The sequence below is a fragment of the Ochotona curzoniae genome, unplaced genomic scaffold (assembly GCF_017591425.1).
Source record: "Ochotona curzoniae isolate NIBS_2020 unplaced genomic scaffold, NIBS_Ocur_1.0 scaffold_4701, whole genome shotgun sequence".
Classification (NCBI taxonomy): Eukaryota; Metazoa; Chordata; class Mammalia; order Lagomorpha; family Ochotonidae; genus Ochotona; species Ochotona curzoniae.
Genome location: NW_024467122.1, coordinates 65,191,725 through 65,210,771, shown reverse-complemented (window position 1 = coordinate 65,210,771; position 19,047 = coordinate 65,191,725). Strand labels below are relative to the sequence as shown.

General features: G+C 40.8%; 1 protein-coding gene across 2 annotated transcripts in view; it reads left to right on the top strand.

Moving 5' to 3' along the window:
* The window catches only part of RORA (RAR related orphan receptor A), a 710,565-nt gene that overhangs the window by 516,483 nt on the left and 175,035 nt on the right, over positions 1-19,047 (top strand). For both annotated transcript variants that reach the window (XM_040968720.1, XM_040968722.1), the window contains exon 2: positions 9,463-9,492. In XM_040968720.1, coding sequence (XP_040824654.1) covers positions 9,463-9,492 — 30 coding nt within the window. The remainder of the gene's footprint in view (positions 1-9,462; positions 9,493-19,047) is intronic.

The window sequence follows — 19,047 nt, the reverse complement described above, 5'->3', positions numbered from 1 at the left end:
TTTTATTGTGGTTATATGTTGACAATACAATAGGTCCTCAGAAAGGCCAAGGAAAATGTATAGTATGGAAAAAAAAAGTGTGTCTGGATTTTCATATCTTTGTGCCTAAGCAAGCTTTTCATTCCACTTTCCAGGAATTCATTGACTTTCTCTTGTACAGTCATAGGCTCCATAGTCATCAACTTTTATTTAGTTGATAAAGGAGGATCATTTTCCCAAGAGTCAAAAGGTGTTTCACATCAGCATGCAGATCTAGAGCATTAGGTAAAATTCAGTGAAGTGGGCAGAGCTAATTTATTAAGCCTTCACCAGCAAATTGATTATGATGACTCTTTTATAAAATGTTTATTGGGTTGTCCATCGCCATCATTAGGGCCCTCCCAAATTTAGCCATGCCGTCCCACTTTCACTTCAGACTTCACATAAGATGCCCTAGAGGTCAAATGCAATTAGTAATGGCCACAGGAGGCTAGGCCTCCTAAGGGGCACAAAGGGATATTGACAATACGGGAGCCAGTATTAACGACTTGGTGTTTTGTCTTCTCCTCACAATAGCCCTGTGAGGGAGGCGTTTTAAGATGAATTTTTCTTTCCTATTAAAATATTATTTACATGTTTTTAAAATTTTACAAAATATAGACAGAAAACCTCTTTCATAGTACTTCCCCTTACACATAACCATGCTGATTAATTTGGTATGTATATTTCCAGTATCTGGTCTATATACACATTGTCCTTCCCTGGGATTTCCTTTGTTTCCATTTTTACAATAACATACTTTCGATTTGCTCTAGACACACAATTTTAATCCTTCACTAAATAAAGAAATCAACAAGTAGAAAAGCCTCCATTCTTCAGGCGTATAGACAAGAGCTATAAACAATAATGAAATCTCAAAATGTCAGTTTTACCTGTGTTTTGCTTTTTTCTTTTTTAAGCGTAATGGTATCATACTTTGCCTTAGGGCTTTGAATGTTTTTATTTCTCTTGATACAACCAGCACACCTTTCTCTGTGATTCATGTTGATGTCAATATAGTGTTCCATCACACAGACCTGTCCTGGTTTTTCTGAAGTCCTTTACCACTGTTGGCATCTGGTGGTCCCCTGCCCCCACTCTAGCACCAGCACTTGTGTTTGGGTGATACGGACGTGCCATGATGAAAACACTGTGCATGTTCATTGTCGTCGGGTCCTAGAAGAATTTTAGAATGAACTAAGGAAACTGTTTCTCTTTTGGAGATGAGAAACACTGAGGCTCAGAGAAATGATTTCATCTAAAAATGACATGGCTGGTGAATGGCAGGGCTGGGCATACCATCCAGGCTTTCTGGTACTAAATCCTGTGTGTGAAAGTCGCTTCTCTATTTGTTCTGACTACAGTCGTCTTCTTGATCAGCTTTGTGAATGAAAATGTATATAAATATATATATCCTGATGGCTTCTTTTTCTTGTAGTATTACACATTCATAGCCAATCCAGACAAACTGCTTAAAATTCTATAATAAGAGGTGAGTAGAGAGGCTCTCAAAAGTATTAATCCATAGTTTAATGGTTGATAATCGCCTCCTTGTTCTATCTTCGAGATGATGATAATGTTGACATTTTAAGAAATCTTTTATTCCCCCCTCCCATGAAATCCCATAAGTTTGGGGATAACTGAAGTAGCTTGACTAGTTCCAAATGTCTGTTTACTATCCCTGGGGTCCTGGGCATTATCCTTCCTCTGCTCTGATGGTGGAACTCATTTCCTCTAAATCTAGAGCCATACTCCCATTATTTCCACCTTGGCAGATTCCTTCACCATTGCTGGTGATTTGGGATGTGAGTCAAACTATGGGACCTTCGCCATCCCTACAGATACCACTGGTCCATCCAGGCGTTTGCCACTGGTCGAGATTTGTCTTGGGGAGGAAGCTTTAATCTGTACTTGCCTCGACTGGGTATGCTAACTAGGATCCATATCCATGAGGTATGAGTCAGGTTGCTTATGTAAGGGCATAATATATGTAAAATGATCATAGCATCTGACTTGCTGTGAAGCCTGAAACTCCATAATCTTTGGGTCATCCTCATCCAACCTGTTCTGGTAGCTTCAGCTTTGAGGAGTGTAGCTATCACTGTGTATTTGATAACATCCAGCTGAGTCACCTACAGATAATACAAGTCCCTGCCTGCTCCTATGAGTGGCAAGGATAAACAGTTTCAACAGATCTCAGAGGTACATAATGAAAGCATTTCCTGGAAAAACATGCTGATTTTTACCTGAATTAATTTACCCAATTCTAAGATAAAATTGCTCCTTTCCAAAATGCTAAGCTGTGAGTATTGTTCACACCTGCCCCGATCACTGAGATCAAACTTATTTCAAGCAAGAAATGTCTGATAGGTAGCTCCATGTATATACTGAGGCTGATTAAAGAAATTATTAGGGGCGCCTGGCACAATAGTGGTTAAGTCTTCAGCTTGCACTCCCAGGATCTTAAGCTTGTTCATGTTCCGGCTGCTCTACTTCCCATCCAGCTCCCTGCTTGTGGCCTGGGAAAGCAGTAGAGGATGGGCCAAAGCTTGGGATCTTGCACCTGCATGGGAGACTCAAAAGAAGCTCCTGGCTCCTGGCTTCAGATCAGCTCAGCTCTGGCCATCATGGCTACTTGGGGAGCGAACCAGCTGACAGAAGATCTCTGTCTCCTTCTGCCTGTAAATCTGACTTTCCAATAAAAGAAACAAAATAAATTATTGGAAGAGAATAAAGTATCTTCTGGTTCTAGTTGTACATCACTGGTACTGGTCATGCGTCTGGCCCCAGCGGCTGGTAGCAGAAGCTCCCTTCCATAGGAGTGGACTTTCCACAGTGCACTGACTTGCAGTCTCTGAGAAGCTCATCAAGTGTTGTCTCAGGATGCCTCTTTCAGATAGATGGAGGGTCCTTCTGGGTTCCCTTTGCTGAGGCTCCCAGAAGGAGGCTTTGCCCTTGAAACTGTTTTGTTAGAGATAAAGGCAGGACTTGAAAGTCCGCCTGTCCAAAATTAAAAGACCTTTCTGGGCAAAAACATCAGGAAATATGACCTAAAGAGGGAGGGCAATCACACACACATACACAATAAATATTTTTATTTCAAAAAACAGGGAAAAAATTCTTTCTTATTCATGCCCATAAGTAAAATGAATTCAAAGTGAAATGATTTTTTTTTCATAATGTCAAAAGCACCTTGATTAGTGAAAGGGCTGAAATATGATTACTGAAACAACTTAGTCTAGGCTCAGTTCTACCAGAAAAGAAACCTCACATTAAAGTATTATTAACATTCATAATTAGTATTTCTAAATAATTTTTAAAGGCTTTTTATGCAATTACAAAATGTTTGATTGTCGTAACATTGCTAATGCTTGGATGCCTTCTGCGTGCTGTCCTTGGTCCCCGCAACCCTGGCCCGTAATTTATTTCTCTTTTGAGTGAACTCTAAGCATTAGTGTCCATTAAGAATTTTTGAAACAAAGTCCAGAGATTACTTGGAGCACTTTCAGTAATATGTACTGATTATCATTAATAGTTCTTTTGTCCTAGACAAGGACATTGTTTTGTAACATCATTTTGTTTGGCAAGGCCTTTCAGAGGCTGTGTTCCTGCTCCGCCTCCTACATAAATTGTTCTCCTTGACTGGTGTAGACTGGAGCAAGCTCAGGGGCTAAGTCGGCATGGAGGAGGGGGACCCAAGGCTGGCACCAAGTGATCTCTTTTTTTAATTATGAAACAATCGTAAGCCATTCAAAAACAAAAAGTAAGAAATCCTGCTCGCTAGACCTGATTCTTAGCTAGTGCTCATGTGCCACATAGATTACTGTTTTAACTGGGAGCTCCTTGCAATGCGGAAGTTAAAGGGAAGTAAGTAGAAGGCACAGTGGCCCGTGGAGACTGCACACAGCCTTTGCGCTGTCTCTGCTGCGGATAGCATAGCAAGGAGAAGGTTAAATGTTGCGATTTTATTCTGCAAATTTCTTACCTGAGAGCTTTCAAGCACTGTCTTCCCAGATGATCCACTTACATCCATCCTCTGTCTACTGCAAGGAGGTGGAAATCGGAAACATCTTTAGCAGGAAAGAAACACCCTGCCCTGTGTTCCACCTGAATTGTCTTCAGGTCTTAGCCATAAACCTAGCCTTGAGCCATTGTGTCCTGATTTGTGCAGAACGTTGAGCCTCTTGCCTGAGACCACACAATTTGAATGCTGGCCATTGAAGCACCCTAGGATGGGGAAGAGCCCTTCTTTTCAAGGAATTACAGGATTGGTGTACAAGCTGAGTGGAGAGTTGTGAACTGGGCCAATTAAAGGCTGTTGATTGTCCCTCAGTAGGTCTTTTCCTCCTCACCATGCTCACTTGAAATACAGACAGATGTGTTTAAAAAACTAAAAGAAAACCTTCTCTGTCCTTTTAAGGTACTCTTACAGTAGTTTTGGTTTGTTTCTTTTTCTTTTTGGTTTGGTTTTAGTACTAACAGATTTTATCCATGTTTGTGATATGTCTGTCTCCACAGTTGTTCTGTCATTGTGAGAGAGGCATCCAGGCTGCATCCCAGAACAAGTGGCAAAGGGGCATCTTCATAGCTGGAGACTTGTCCAGAATGCAGGGCCTCTGGAAAGGCTAGTTTAGTAATTGCTTCATCTGGGGAGGAGGAAAGATGCTATCTCTTATGAAAGAAAAAAAAAAGTTAAAATTAACTTGGTACCCAGACAATTGCCTGGAAACCAGGAGACAATAAGAAGTCCGTCAGGAAAGTTAATTGGTCCAAGATTTGGCACTGATTGGAAATATCAGATTACATTCCTAAAGTGCTCTGCTCTTCGATGAGTATAGCTCTGAAACTTTTCCCTGCTGATAACCATGACAGTGATAAATTTGTGGTATTTTCATGACATTTCCTTTGCTTTCTTTTGAAGCATGGTCAGCTAAATAGAGTCAGGCAATCTGACTGTATTAGGAGCCTTGCCCTGCTTTGAGTAGAGCATTTATAGGAATTTTCCCCTCCTAGTTGTAGGGGTATTGATTGGCAATTTAAAAGTGCTGTTTTATTGGCAAGTTAGAGGTTGTTCTAAAGCCTAAAAATTTTACCGTATGTGTGTGTGTGTGTGTGTGTGTGTGTGTGTGTGTGTGTGTGTGTGCGCGCGCATGCCTGGTAAAACATTAGGAGTGTCGCAACTTTATCAAAAGGTTCCATTTTCCCCTAGCCCAGATAATTCTAAAAGATCACCCAAGAGAAGTCTATCCTTTACTTATATAACCTTTTATGAGTACGGCTTTCTTTATTCCTGGGTTTTTGAAGGCAAGAAGAAAAAGTTTCAGGGGGTTACCTTTGATTATGAGGTACATCAGATTTTTTTGTGTGTGTGAGAAATAGATCTGGCAGCCTGTTGCTTAGACAAGAGGTAGTTAGGTTTGTCAGATTAGAAGCAGAGCTATAAACTACTGATGGATGAACGAGAAGGAAAACTAAGCCATCGTGCAATCCAACTGCTGCATACTACAGATAAGAAAACCAAGGCCTGAAGAGGTTCAATGATTTGCCCATGTTGTCATGGAATTCACTGTGGCCTCAGTGTGCAGGCGTGTTTTCTGCTTAGACATTTGGTTTGCTGCATCACTCATTGCAACTCTGTAAAGTCCCTATATGTGGCAAATGACTGGATTGCTTTCCCCGGTCATTTGGAAGGGAATCAAAATCTGCACAACAGTTAGAGAGATTTCCACACCCTTTGGTAAGGGAAATAAAAGTCCATTGCCTTTTTCTTTTAGCAGCCCAATTAGATACTATGGCTTCTTGCTAGGAGAGAAGAGTCTTCTCTCTGACCAGTATCAAGATGGAGTTTTGGATATAAAGCTCCAGTCTCATGCAGTCTTCATCAGGCCTGATCCATTTGTCTCTCAACCAGAGTCCTGGGCCATGAGTCAGTGAGGAATCCAGGGCCACTATGAGTAGCAATGGTGGCACTTTCAGTGGCATGGGTAGCTAGTTCCATTGTGCTAACATGATGTGACATGGGTTGCTCATCCTTCTACCGAAGTAATTCCCTCTTGCATCCTATCCCCCACTTGACCAAGCTCTTCTTACATCTGTATTTCACTTTAATCTTTACAGCTGTCTTTTGACTGTGTAGTGATTTTGTATAAATTTAAAGACCAAGAAATTCTGGGCCAGAAACATTATGTAATTTGCCCAACATCCCTTAGCCAGGAGGCAGGGAAGGGAATGGGCTAAGAATGCAAGCTTGGGGCGGTTCGATTCCAAATCCAGTTATCTCAAGAGCTGCCTTAGAAAGATTTCTCCTTTCCTGAACCTCAGTAGGAGTGCAGTTTGCCTCCTTCCTGATCACCATTTGTCTCTGGAAAACTGAATTCTACAGAAATTCTTGATGCTGAACTGCTTCTGCTTGTTGCTGGTAGCACAGAGTCTAGAAAACATTCTCCTGCCAGGACAGAGACTGGCATTGCGTGAATGCTCTGATCTCGACCTGAATGAGCTCTCAGCCTGTTAGGGAAAGATAGGTTGTTTGCATCTTCTGAGAAAATGAGGAAAAAAGGGATGGGAAAAATCATGTTCCACTTCCAGATGAGAAAATGGTACTGGAGGCAAAGCAGGGCACACCTGCTTACTGTGAGCGAAGGCTTGGGTGCAAATAATTCAGGCAGTTGGATTCCTAGCAGAGTGTGTGTTCTGGAATGTTCTGAAATACTTTAGATCCAGCCAAATGGATGTTCTTCTAATTGGAGGAGCTGTGATTTGTATGTATGTGCTGCAGTATCTAAGTATTTGTGTCACCCAGGCTGTGGATGTGCACAGACCCTCAAAAGTTTAAATTATTGACAAACATGGTGGCTGAAGGGTTTGTGCCAAGGATAACATCTTTTGCATTTTCTCTTTTGAGAAGCATTGCCTGTACCAGAGCTTCCAAAGACATGTGAGGGGCACATTTCTCATCCAATACCAAATTTCCACAGAGAACCCCTGGCGGATGCTCATTAAGCACTTCCCTTACCCCCGCCTGCCACCAACCTCAGTTTCCCCACCTCTGAGATGCAAATGCTGTTTTCTGCTTGTACTTGCCTTTCTCTCAAGTCATTTGCCATGGAGTGGCAGAGACAGCACTGGAGAAGTGCTCCAGTGAGTACCCTGGAGGAAGGAGTGGCCCACATTCCAGCCACTAGTGTTTTTACAGTTGTTGGTTGTCTGGGTAGGAGAATAGAGAGAATTCTAGTACATTTTTGGACTGTCCCATTAAATTTGTCTTTCTGAATCTGCATTATTTTTGTTCACTTTTCCTAAGGAAATAGCATTCTGCCTTGATAATAGCTGGTAAGTACAAAAAGTTTAATATGCTGAATTGCTATAATTAAGAGTTATAATGTACTTTAAAAAAAATACTGATTTCATTCCATAAGATGTGTTTATTAGTTTATTGGGGTAGTTTCATAGTAAGTGCCAGTTATCATTTATATCATGTAAAAACATTAGAGTAGGGCTTTCAGATAAAATATAGGATACCCAGTTAAGTTTCCATTTAACGTAAAGGACAAAGTTGACCGGACATCCTATATTTCATCTGCTCAATCTGGCAACCCCAGGACAAGTGTATCCCTCCAGTACTGTACGCTGACCATTGATTGGCAATTAAGTCAAACCTAAGGACTGAGAGCTTCTGCTGTGGCTGACGTCAGGCTTGCTCCATTTATCCGAGCGTGTTACTGTGACCTCCAAGCGCAGGCAGCTTCCCTGCAAAGATTTTCAAAATCTATTATCAGTGTAATCAACATGAAAATATTTGATGAGAACACTGCCTCTCACTGTGTAATAAACTTAAGTAGAAAAGCCAAAGCAGTGGTATTTTCATCAGGTCTTTGGATGTCAGGAGAAAAGAGTTCCACACTCAGCGAATATAGATAGGTCTGTTTGGGGCTGTGTGAAATCCAATTGTGTGGAGGTTTGGAATAATCAGGAGTGACAGTCTAAGCACTTTCTCTTCAAAGTGATTTTTACAGAAAGCATCATTTCCTAGGGAAAGGACACACGGAGCTCTCATAATGCTGAAAGAGCACCCATGTATCAATTTATTGGTGCCGGTTTCATGAGCCAGAGTTACAAATTGTATCCAGATTTTCAACTTTACTCTCTGTAGCTGTTAGGCAAAAGTTCCCTCCAGATGATAAAAAAAAAAAAGATTGCAAAAAAAAAAAAAAAATCCTCTGACACTTTTGTAGTTCCCACATGAGACAGCCTTCAAGGATCTGTGCAGAAGTTTCTAATGTCACTTTGTGAAGCTGGCTCCAGCATGAAGAAAAACAATAGTTTAGTTTTCCTCAATTAAAAAAAAAGAAGTTGAGTTGGGCTATATAATTTCAGCTTCCCTAAATGAGGCCTTTGGAAAATCGTGGGGTGGCAAGTGTGTGATTTTGGTCTTGGCGCACAACTTTGGAGCAAATTTTTTTTTTTGTAATAGCTACCAATGGTTGTCTTAACAGATTTCGCCTCTGAATAGCATGTTGCATAGCTGAGTAATAGGCCTAATGGCAGGGCCACAATCTTCAACAACTTTTATTTTCTGAAGAAGGGTTAATAACTGTAAGAAAGAAAAAAAAAAAAAGATGTCAAGGTTGACCACGGTACTTAGTCATAGGATGAAAAATGTGTCCAACAGTATTTTTACTTTGAGCTTCTTTCATCCTGGGAATGTCTCCCAAGAAGAAGGAATCAAAGGGCTTAACACAAACTTTTTCCCAAACAGGAATTCCTAGCATTGACCTTGAAGCATATCATCTTTATTAGTTGCCAATGATGACAGATACATTCACTGCCATCTGTCAACCATCACTGGGAACAGTAAAGGTGCATGAATTCTTTGTGGTGCTGGTTCCATATGTGATGGTGCCTTTGAGAGAGATGCAGTAGCAGTCCCTTGTGCTAACTCAACAAGTAGAAATACATAAGTGCTTGGGTGGTGTATTTGCTTTTGCTATTAAAAGTGATGCTCCAGATGAGCCAAAGGGTTGTTTTCATCTTAAAGTCAATACAGACTCAATGACCATAACAAATTAATTGCCCTGGTGCTTGGCTTAGTCTTGTCTGAGTAGGTTGGCATTACTCTCTTGTGTTTTAAATCTTTCCCACTTGGCCTATAAACATGATCATCTCACTTACTTAAGATTAAAAAAATAATAATAGGAGAAACCTTCTCTCGTCCTCTTTAACCCTGGTTAATGACTGTTCTGTCACCAGAGATTTGTTTTCTGATGCTGTCTCTGTTGTTCGTGGTTGCGTGGCTTTGAGATGGATCTAGTGACCCTGCCACACACAAGATTAAACCTAACCTCCCTCTATCGCCTCCCCCTCCCCACGGCCACTGTGAATGCTGTACCATCAAGGAAATCGATGCAGGACACCATGTGACCTTTGCTATTTCTTCTCTTCTAGGTATCTCAGTAACAAAGAAGACGCATACATGTAAGTAAAGCATTTTTTCTGTTCCAAGTTTTTTGAAGAGTTGGAATTGGCATATGTCTGGCTGCTGTGACCCTCTGAGTATAAAGTAGTGTTTCAGCTGTGATCCGTGGTTAGCCAAGGTCATACTTTTCAACCTGTAGTGGTCGGAAGTGGCACATCTCCACCTGTTTGTACTGACTGTGTGTTAAAGAGAAAGGCTAGACCGATTCTGATGAACTGTAGTGTCTCAAACAGGAAGTCTTTAGGGAAACCATGAACTCTAGCCAGGAAGATCAGTTAGCTGCTGATCACCCTTAACTTGGCATCCTTCTGGAAGGTCGGTATGTTTCTAGGACATATCCCCTTGATTCTTTGCAGTATTGGTTTCCTTCTCCTTACCCTTAATTCACAAATTAGGCTGTTCTGTACTGATGTCTGTGGAGCAGAGATACTGTTTGGGAAGATGGTACTGTCTCACCCAAGGGCATGGCCTGCAGGCCCTGGTAAGGGGCATTGGTAGTCTGATGTGGAAATGTGTGCTGGATTTATGCTCTGTATTCATCCCACTTCTCAGGCTCAACCACTTTCATCAATTGCCTTCATTCAAACTACACCGTAACTTTACAGACCCACATCAATGTAAGATGTTGTGACTGGTGAACAATCATGTCTGACTGTGCCTTGAATCTCACAACCTTGATGCAGGCAGTTAACTTTCACTGTTCTTGACCAGCATTTTATTTAGGCATTGCATTCATGGTCTCATGAGAATAAGATGGCTATTTTGGACCATAGATAGGTGCTTCCTATAAGGCGTGTTTGGGCATCCTTCTAAGGCAAGCAGTAGAAACATCTATGGCACAACCCAGGGACAACAGGGATGTATCCCCCCAAATTTTCCTAATTATATTTTTACAATTTTTTATTTCTTGTGAAATGTTTGGGAGAAGAAAAAGTATTTGTGTCGTATCAAAGTAGTTTAGCCAATGACTCAGTTGATTCTTGAAATCTGCTCTTTGGTTTGTCTGTCTGTCTATCTGTATTTGTAGAAAACAAAAATGAAAAAAGAGAGAAATACCAAACAGAAATTAAAAAAAAACCATCCAATTTGATGAATCGTTGCCTGACTTTTAGGGCCCAGTCCTGTAGTCTGTCCACATAGCTCTCTTGTGGGCATCCATGCAATGTTTGTTCAAGCAACAATGACAAGCTCTGGCCCACACTACACACCTGATCAGGATGGCACCTCCATCTCTCACTGCACAGTTCCAGCTGGCTGTCCCTCCATGAGGGTAGTGTGTGACCTGTAGCTTTTTGGGGGTTGTTTTGTCGTCGTTGTTGCTGTTCTTGCTGTTGTCGGTGCATAATTGAGCTCATGATGACTAAGAGATTGACAGTGCAGGAGACTGAAGTCCTCTGTATATCCGCAGGGCAGGCATGGTACAGAGCGCTTCCTTGCACAGCCTTGCCCATGAGCTCGTCCCTGGCCTGGAGGGACCCACTCTAGAGGTGGTAAGTAATTCAGTCTTTCTGCTAGCTCAGTCCTGGGCCTCTCCCAAACAGGGGCTGATGATAATGCCTGCTGTGTATGGTGCTTTGGGGTGTGGACTCCTGGCCACTTGGTGATACACAGAAAGCTACTGACTGTTTGCATATGACTTGGCTCTTGGAGCAGTGAACAAAACCATGAGTTCAATTCCATGGGACATGAAGAGTACATCTCAGCTAATGAGATACTATAAGACAGAGACTGTAGACAAGAATAATCCGCAAGAGCCCATGACAAAGATATCTGAGGCATTGTCATCCCTGAGAATGAAGTCATTGGCCTATTGGAGAAACAATTAACCTGAGGTTGAATTCAGTCCATGGGAGGATTGAGGTGACAGCCTGAGAGTGGTGGCTAGTGAGGACAAATGGGTGTTCCGATAACAAGTGACTTCACCACAGGGGCCTTTCATCAAAGGCTGAGATAGTTTCATCAGCTATACCTGCTCTGAAACAAAACCGAGGTAGCTGGAGTAGACTGTGCCTGTGTAACTAGGAAAACCAGCGGGAAAATGTTTCAATATTAAGCATAAAGTGAAGGCAGACTTGGAGTTTTATGTCATTGGCAGATTTAGATGAGAAATCATGTTGTTTTTTTTTTTTTGGTTGATGTTTATTGATTTCAGGGAGAGGACCCCCCCCCTAAAAAAAAATAGCTCCATGACAAGTTGGAAAGAATCATAACTGAATAGAAGGTTGGCACTTAACTTTCCTTATGCCAAGGAGAAATTAGATTGTTCAAGGTACATTGCATGTTAGTGGAAGACCTCCATTCCGCTTACATTGGGAGACTGTTTTTGTCACCCAGCTCAGCAGATCGTATTTTTGATCTTAGCATCTCTATAGAGCCCACAGCTCATGACAAGAAAGAAAATCAATCAGTTCTCTCTAATCCTGTTCATCCAAATGACTTTTGTAGCATCTGTTGGATTTTTCCTGAAAACTGAACTGTCCTAACTTGCTCATTAGTTGTTTTAAGGTGTTAACATCCAGTTACTCTTAAATCATCTTGACATCTGTTCTTCAAGAAGTTTCACTCTCAGTGAAATGTATGAATTCATTTTTGTACTGTCTCGAAATTTCCATTTTAGCCAAGGTTCTGGAAACCATGGTCAGAACCTGACTACATGCTCATGGACAGCTAAAGTCACCCCACATTAGCAATTTCAAATTCAGTATCCTAACTGCCCTCACAGAGAGATTGTTCAACTTACAAATTAATATGTACAGCTGCAGAATATATTATCAGACCAGAGTGTCAGCTCACAGGCACACCAGTCAGCAGAGGAAGAACCATAAAATGAACCTAAATAGTTGTGACATCTGATAATATTTTAGGATACCTTATTATTTGGAAAACATGAACATTACTTCTTTTTTTTTAAAAAAAAAAAAAAGTGTTTTTAGTGAGTTCAGCCAGAAGTTCTTGTTAATAGGAATTGTGTTGTTAGTTGTAGAGGAACAGATGTATGTTGTCTTTGGAGCTATCAGGATCTCTGAGTTCCTGGGAAGGATACTTCAAGAGTCTGTTTTTTAACTGTGATGGGCCAATGGCAGAAGGCACATTTTGGGGATGAACACAAAGGCATCCCAAACTGGTCAAGGAGTACTTCCCAGAGTGACATCCTGCAATTGTTGGTAGGAAATGGTGCCATTGGTTTTGGTATGTGCATAAAAGAGAGTTCTTGTTATTTGTGGGATAAGGATGTCTTAGATCGGTTTTACACTGTGATGTAGAAGTTCAACTTAATTTCCATGGTGATTACACAGCACATGTATTTGGTTGGACACTTTCGAGATTGCCTTTGCTTTGGTGTTTTGCAAATTTGTTCTGGTCTCTTTTCTGCTGAAATAGTACTGTGTGGAAAAGTATCTTTTCTTGGAATCAGCTACTGCGTTGATTTTTTGTTATTTGCCAAGGGCAACTGGTCATCTCCTTACTTCTTAAATCTAAGTTGGTTGGATCACTCTGTATTCTCTACAGTGTAAAAAGAAGACAAATATGGAGGTGAAAAAAACAGTGACATCATCCTGCTAGTTCCAACTGCTGGCAAGTTGAGCATCAGGCAGTTATAACGATAGGGGAACTATCAGGTGGCCACCACAACACAGCCTCCAAGAGATTGGCAGGCCCTGTGTTGCTTCCAGAAGCATCAGACCATTGTCACTGCCTCCTGTTTTCACCTTTGTTTATGTTCTTGCCTTCCCTGCTTGCTTTATTCCACATTCGAGGCCTCATACATGTTCAAGAAGTATGAGTTCCACGGAAGTAAGCAGTCAGAAAAAAATAAACATGTCAGTTAAATCCCAACTGAAATTGTGGATTTCCCTCAAAAAAAAAAATCCAGAAATAAAATGTGCTTCTGTACCTCCCAAACCATTTGGAGTGTAACATGAGTAGCCATTAAAATGTTATTGAGTGTATGTCCCAACATTTGGTGGTAGCAAGCTGATACCTAAAAATCTAAACTTAAAACATTATATTCTTTATGAAGGGATTTTCGTTTTCAGTAGTAAAAGTATTTTAGCATACATCAGAACATTTCTTGGTGTCATAATCTTTTATATCTTCTTTTAAAAAGTGCTAATTGCAACCATCTAAAGTGGAGTAAGTAAACATATTCACTTTTCACTCCAGAAAGTTGGCTTTGAATTTGACTTAAAAGAAAATTAGTTTGGAGGCCTCCACCTTGTCTCCTTAGGCATTTGTTGATATCCCAAAATGAGCGCAACAGTTTGTCACAATTGTTGCCATTTACTCATGAGGTCCAAGAGACAGAACCACCTCCTTTTCTCCTTTTCTTTTCCCTTGCTCAGGGCCCTTCTTTTTGATTGTAGAATTTTCTCAACCTCAACTTTAGGGTCACCTGCACTATTTTTGCAGTCCGGGAAAACATGGGAACCAATCGTGGCAATGCAAATGGAAGGTGCTTTGGTGATAGGGTTAATAGATTGCCATGACAACTCATGTGACTCACAGTGTGACTCACAGAAATTTTATTTTGGTTGCTGGCGAAGTGTCCCATTAAGACGAATGGACGTGAGAAGAAGCCACACCAAAGTTCTTTCAGTAGAGCTTCATCCAGCTCTTGTGTATGTCAATGACAGGCAAGGCAACAAAAGAGCTAACCTAGCAGTGCCACAGGAGCTGCAAAGACTGTTGAGCTTACTAAAACTGCTGGAAAGCCCAAAAGACATTAAGCTTGCTGACAATGAGACCAACATACAGGTGTTGGCATCCTAGAGATCCCACTAAGAGACAACTATTGAGAATCTGCTCTGTTTCTCTGTCTCTCTATAACTATGCCTTTTAAATAAATAAACTTACAAAGAAAAGAATTAGGGAGAATATCCAGGCTTCTGATATTGTGCATGCAATACTAAGATAAAACGTAGAGTTTTAACCCTGGTTGCTTAGGGAAAAAAAAAAAAAAACTATTCCCACTGATCATCTCTGCCTGTTCTCACCCTAAGTAATTTCTATTCAGTCTCTTCAAGATCAACCAGTCTGAAGAAATAAACATCTCTTTGTGCTATCTGGAAACATTTGCTTTGTTTAGATACAGCCGTGCAGCCAGGGCCAAGTCGTCCTAAGCTGAACAGGATTTCTCTGTCTGTTCATATTAGGAATGGATGGACTGCAACTTGGCCCTGCCAGGCAGTTCTTCCAAGGTAGGAGTGTTGCATGGTCTTAAACCTGCAGTTTATGCTCAGGAACTGTGTACCTCATAGAAAACCAGTGTTGAGTTAAATATTTCCATCCAGGTGATTGAAGTGAGTTAGTAGAGCGCAGATTCATGAATAGAATTTGAAGAAATAGTAATCATGTTCCCATAAGTTCCAAAGGATGTGTTGAGATAGTGTTTGGCTCCATAAAATATATGGTCACTACTATGGAGCCACTAAAACTGCCTAGCCTACCAGTACTGGTACTGGTGTGTGATTGATAGATTTATTAAGTATTTGATAAACTCTGAGAGACATGATTAGGTGCATCTTTCAAGAAGGGCTTACTCAGTAATGACAGTCATACTAGTTACAGTAGAATTACCAGTCATTGTAGTAGCAGCAACTCCCATTCTATTCTGTGTCATGTTTAATGTGTTATGTGCATTGTCTCATTTAACCTCATAAGCACCATGACTATATTTTTTACTACTTGCACCCACATTTTAAATAATTTGAGACCTGAGTAATGTTAGTAGAAGAAATTTGCTAATTCACCCAGCTAGCAATGGGCTGAGTCTGTACTCAAAAGGAAATATAGACCTTCTCTATGTACACAACAGTGCTGCACTGTCATCTCCAGTATCAGCAATGCTAATAATTAGCTAATGCTAATAAATGTGTTAGAGTCAGGTGCTTTTCTAAGCATTTGAGAAGTGTTGGTGTGTCTAGTGTTTATTGCACCTTGATGAGCTAGGTCTTATTAATACCATATCCTATAGTTGGAAGCTGAGGCCCGGGGTCCTACAACTAAGTATTTGGTGGAGCCAGGTTAAGGGCAAGCAACAAGGACCTTCATTCTTTACGTCCAGATACAACATAGTATGCCTAGTATGGATGTGTTCCTTTTTTTTTTAATATTGCCTAAATGAATTGTTAGAGTATTATTTTCAAAGATCAATTTGTTTTGACTTGAAAGGCAGGGTTACAGAAGCAGAGAGGGAAAGACGGAAGAGGTCTTCCATCTGCTGCTTGACTCCCCAAGTGGATGGAGCTAGACTAAGTCAGAAGCCAGGAATCCAGAGCTGCTTCTAAGTTTCCCACATGGGTGTAGGCACCCAAGGACTTGGACCATCCTCCACTGCTTTCCCAGGCCACTAGCAGGAAGCTGGATGGGAAGTGGAGCATCCAGGACATGTATTGGTGTCCATATGAGATCCTGTTGTCACAGGCCAGTGGCTCTACCTGCTGACACCACAGCACCAGCCCAGATCAGGTATCTTTTACCATACAATTATTTTAGCTATGTAGACCTTGAAGAACTAATCAGCCATAAGAAAAGGAACAGTTATCTCCACTATATAAAAAGAAGTCATTTAAGTAAGGCATTCTGCTGGAAGCTACACAACTTCTTGCATTAAAATGATTATTTGCTTTCTAACAATCTTACCTAATTTATTAGATAAGTGACATCCATTTAGTGTTTCTATTCCTACCACACAACTGATTTTGTGATTAAAAACAACTCTTCAGAGTGATTACTTAGGTTTCTAGGAATGCTGTGTTCCCCAAAGTAATAGTAATAGTTTATTTGTTATGGCAGAAGCCCATTTTTCACTGAAGCAAAGCCTTTAGTGGATATTAATGACACTTACAATAACACTTGTCCATGTTGGCAAACCATATTGACTAATCATATATAACTCACTGCCACAAAGACATGGTATGATTCAGGATCCTGTGGTTTCCTTGAAACCAGACCAAAAGCAAACAAAATCCAGAAAGCTAAAAGAATGCCTAGTGAGCTCAAATAGATACATGGGAGAGATAAATATAAATTAAAGAATTAAACAACTAGATTTTGAAGATATTTGACCATACCACTATTTAGGATTGTATTTATAATTTTATCAGATTCTGTCTTAGCTGGAATCTGCAGGCAAAAGAATAAGAACAGGAGGAGCTGAGATGACAATGTTTTTGGAACATGAGAAAAGATACTGCTTCACATTAACTTAATTAAATGAAATGTTTTGGCTAATGTCTTTACCAGTTGTGTGGCCAGGAAGTTAATATACTTGTAGTTACATAGCCTTTAATGCTGAGATTATTTTTTTAGACTTAAGTGACTAAGGTTTTCATTTTCAAGATACTCAATCTCTTTCCTTCACCTGCCCAGGAGCTCTCGTGATAGAATGTTCTACAACATTCCATCTCCACCTGTGGATGAATGTATGCAGAAGTGATATGTTTCTGTGTTTTCTTTTGTTACCACATAAACATCAGACTGCAGTTCCCCATGTTTTATATAGTTACCAGCTACATGTGATGATTAGGAAGCTGAAAGCATTATTAATTAAGCAGAAGAAAATTCTAGAATTGCTACTTACGTTTTTGGATTCAGTAAGAGAAGCTTAATCCATTCACCTTTTATGCTTGCTTTTTGGAGGAAAAATGCATATATGGTAGATAATACAGATACCTACATTACCTGGGAAGCAGAGCACAGCCCATTTACAGAGAAAAGTAAGGCTGGGAGTCAGGCCAACCTGACGTAGTATTTTTAACCCCTACTGCATGCCAGAAACTGAATGAGGTATAGTGTATTATAGAAAATTTAAACTATTTTCCTTACTCTATCCTAAGAAGAAAGGAAACGCCCACATGAGGAACTTTCAGTAGGAAATACAGGGCCCTGGTGAAAGAGTCTCCTTAATTACTGCATGGTTAGTGACACAGGAGGTGAGCTGAGCTGCTTCTGTTAGGGTAGCAAGATCAGGTGTGATCAGAAGGTCACTAGATGGCTGAGGTGTGAACCTGTTGGACGGAAGCAAGGAATTCATGCGAGGAAACCAACCCGCTTTGCTTGGGTCATTTGCTTGGTCACTTTCTGAGAATGCCTGCCTGGCCACTGGGAGCGCCATTTCCCATGACCACAACTATATATAAGGGACTGTCCCTTCTGTTTGTCCCTGTGCTGATCATGAAGACATCAGGTCTAGCTAACAACCTACTGTAACACTGGAATGTATATTCAGGGCAAAAAATGCTAGAATGTGCCAGATGAAGCCTTGGACTTAGCCAAGGGAACTTAATGCATCTTTCTGGTTTGGTTTTGGCTTTCTCCCATAACTGGTGGGGAGGCATGGAAGATTCAGACGCCTAGAAACAGTGTTGCTGTCACTTGGTTCATGTGAATTGGTTGTTCCTTCAGTCTCTTCTCTGACCCCAGATAAAATTCTTATTCGCAGATCTACTTCTTTGGGTATTCCTGTGAACCTCCCTGTAAAAGGTAAAAAGAAGAATTTTTATGAAGCAAGAAAGATCTATTCCAAAAAGGGAAGGCTGTTCTGATAATGAAAGAAGAGTGTTTCACTTTTTTTTCTCTGTCGTTCTGGTTTTCAAGTCTAATTGTAGGATCAGTTTTTGCCATTCCATTAAAACCAGAGGCATGGAATGAGCAGAGAAACGTGAAAAATGTATAGGCACTTTGAATTGAAGAATGTATATGCACTTTGAATTTTGTGGCTCATGGTTCTGCTTGCTTTCTTCCGTCATGCTACTAATTGGCTGGAGGCTGTGGGGACAGTGGAAGCTGGTGCCTTTCCAACCTTTCAAAGCCCAGTGACATGCAGCCTTATAAAAATTTGAGCCACCAGTTTCAAATCCTGCTCAGACTTTAGGTAGGTCAAGTACACTACATCAAATATGATGTTTTCATGAACAGCAAGAATTAATTCCGTCACATAGCTGGAGTGGAATGCTACGCCCTTTTTCTCATTGTGGGTCTGTCTTATTTTCTTTAGAGCTACTGCTGTTCAGCGTGAAGAAAACCCAAGGCCAGAGGAGGCATTCGCATTGGCTGCTCGTTCTTAAACATCTTCACTATAATGAGCATGTTGAGTTCATTTACCTGTCTCTCTTACACCATGCCTTTGTGTGTCGACAAAACTGAAAATCCACTTTGCCTCACCAAGTTGGGGTGTCGGGATAATTGATTGTTACCGGTCTCTGCTGTTAGTAGACAGGATAACACCAGTACCTCCAGAGAACTAAAACTGTGTCCCCTGAGGCCAGTGAAATAGCTGTTTGGTCCCCCGTGTGAAACTTCCTAATAACTTAACTGGGCAGCCTCTGGGTCCCTGGAGGCTTTCTCCACAAGAGTATTCCCTCTCTTTGTTAAGATTGCTTATTAAAAATGATTTTATAATGAAGTTGCCTCAAATAGCAGCTCTTTTCCTGGTTGTCCTTGAAGCTCTGGTGAAGAATCTTAAAGACAACTGTCTAGGGTTTTCCTCCTTATTAAAAAACTTCTCTCTAACCACTGGTACTCTTTATTTTTAAGGCGACAAAGTCTAACTG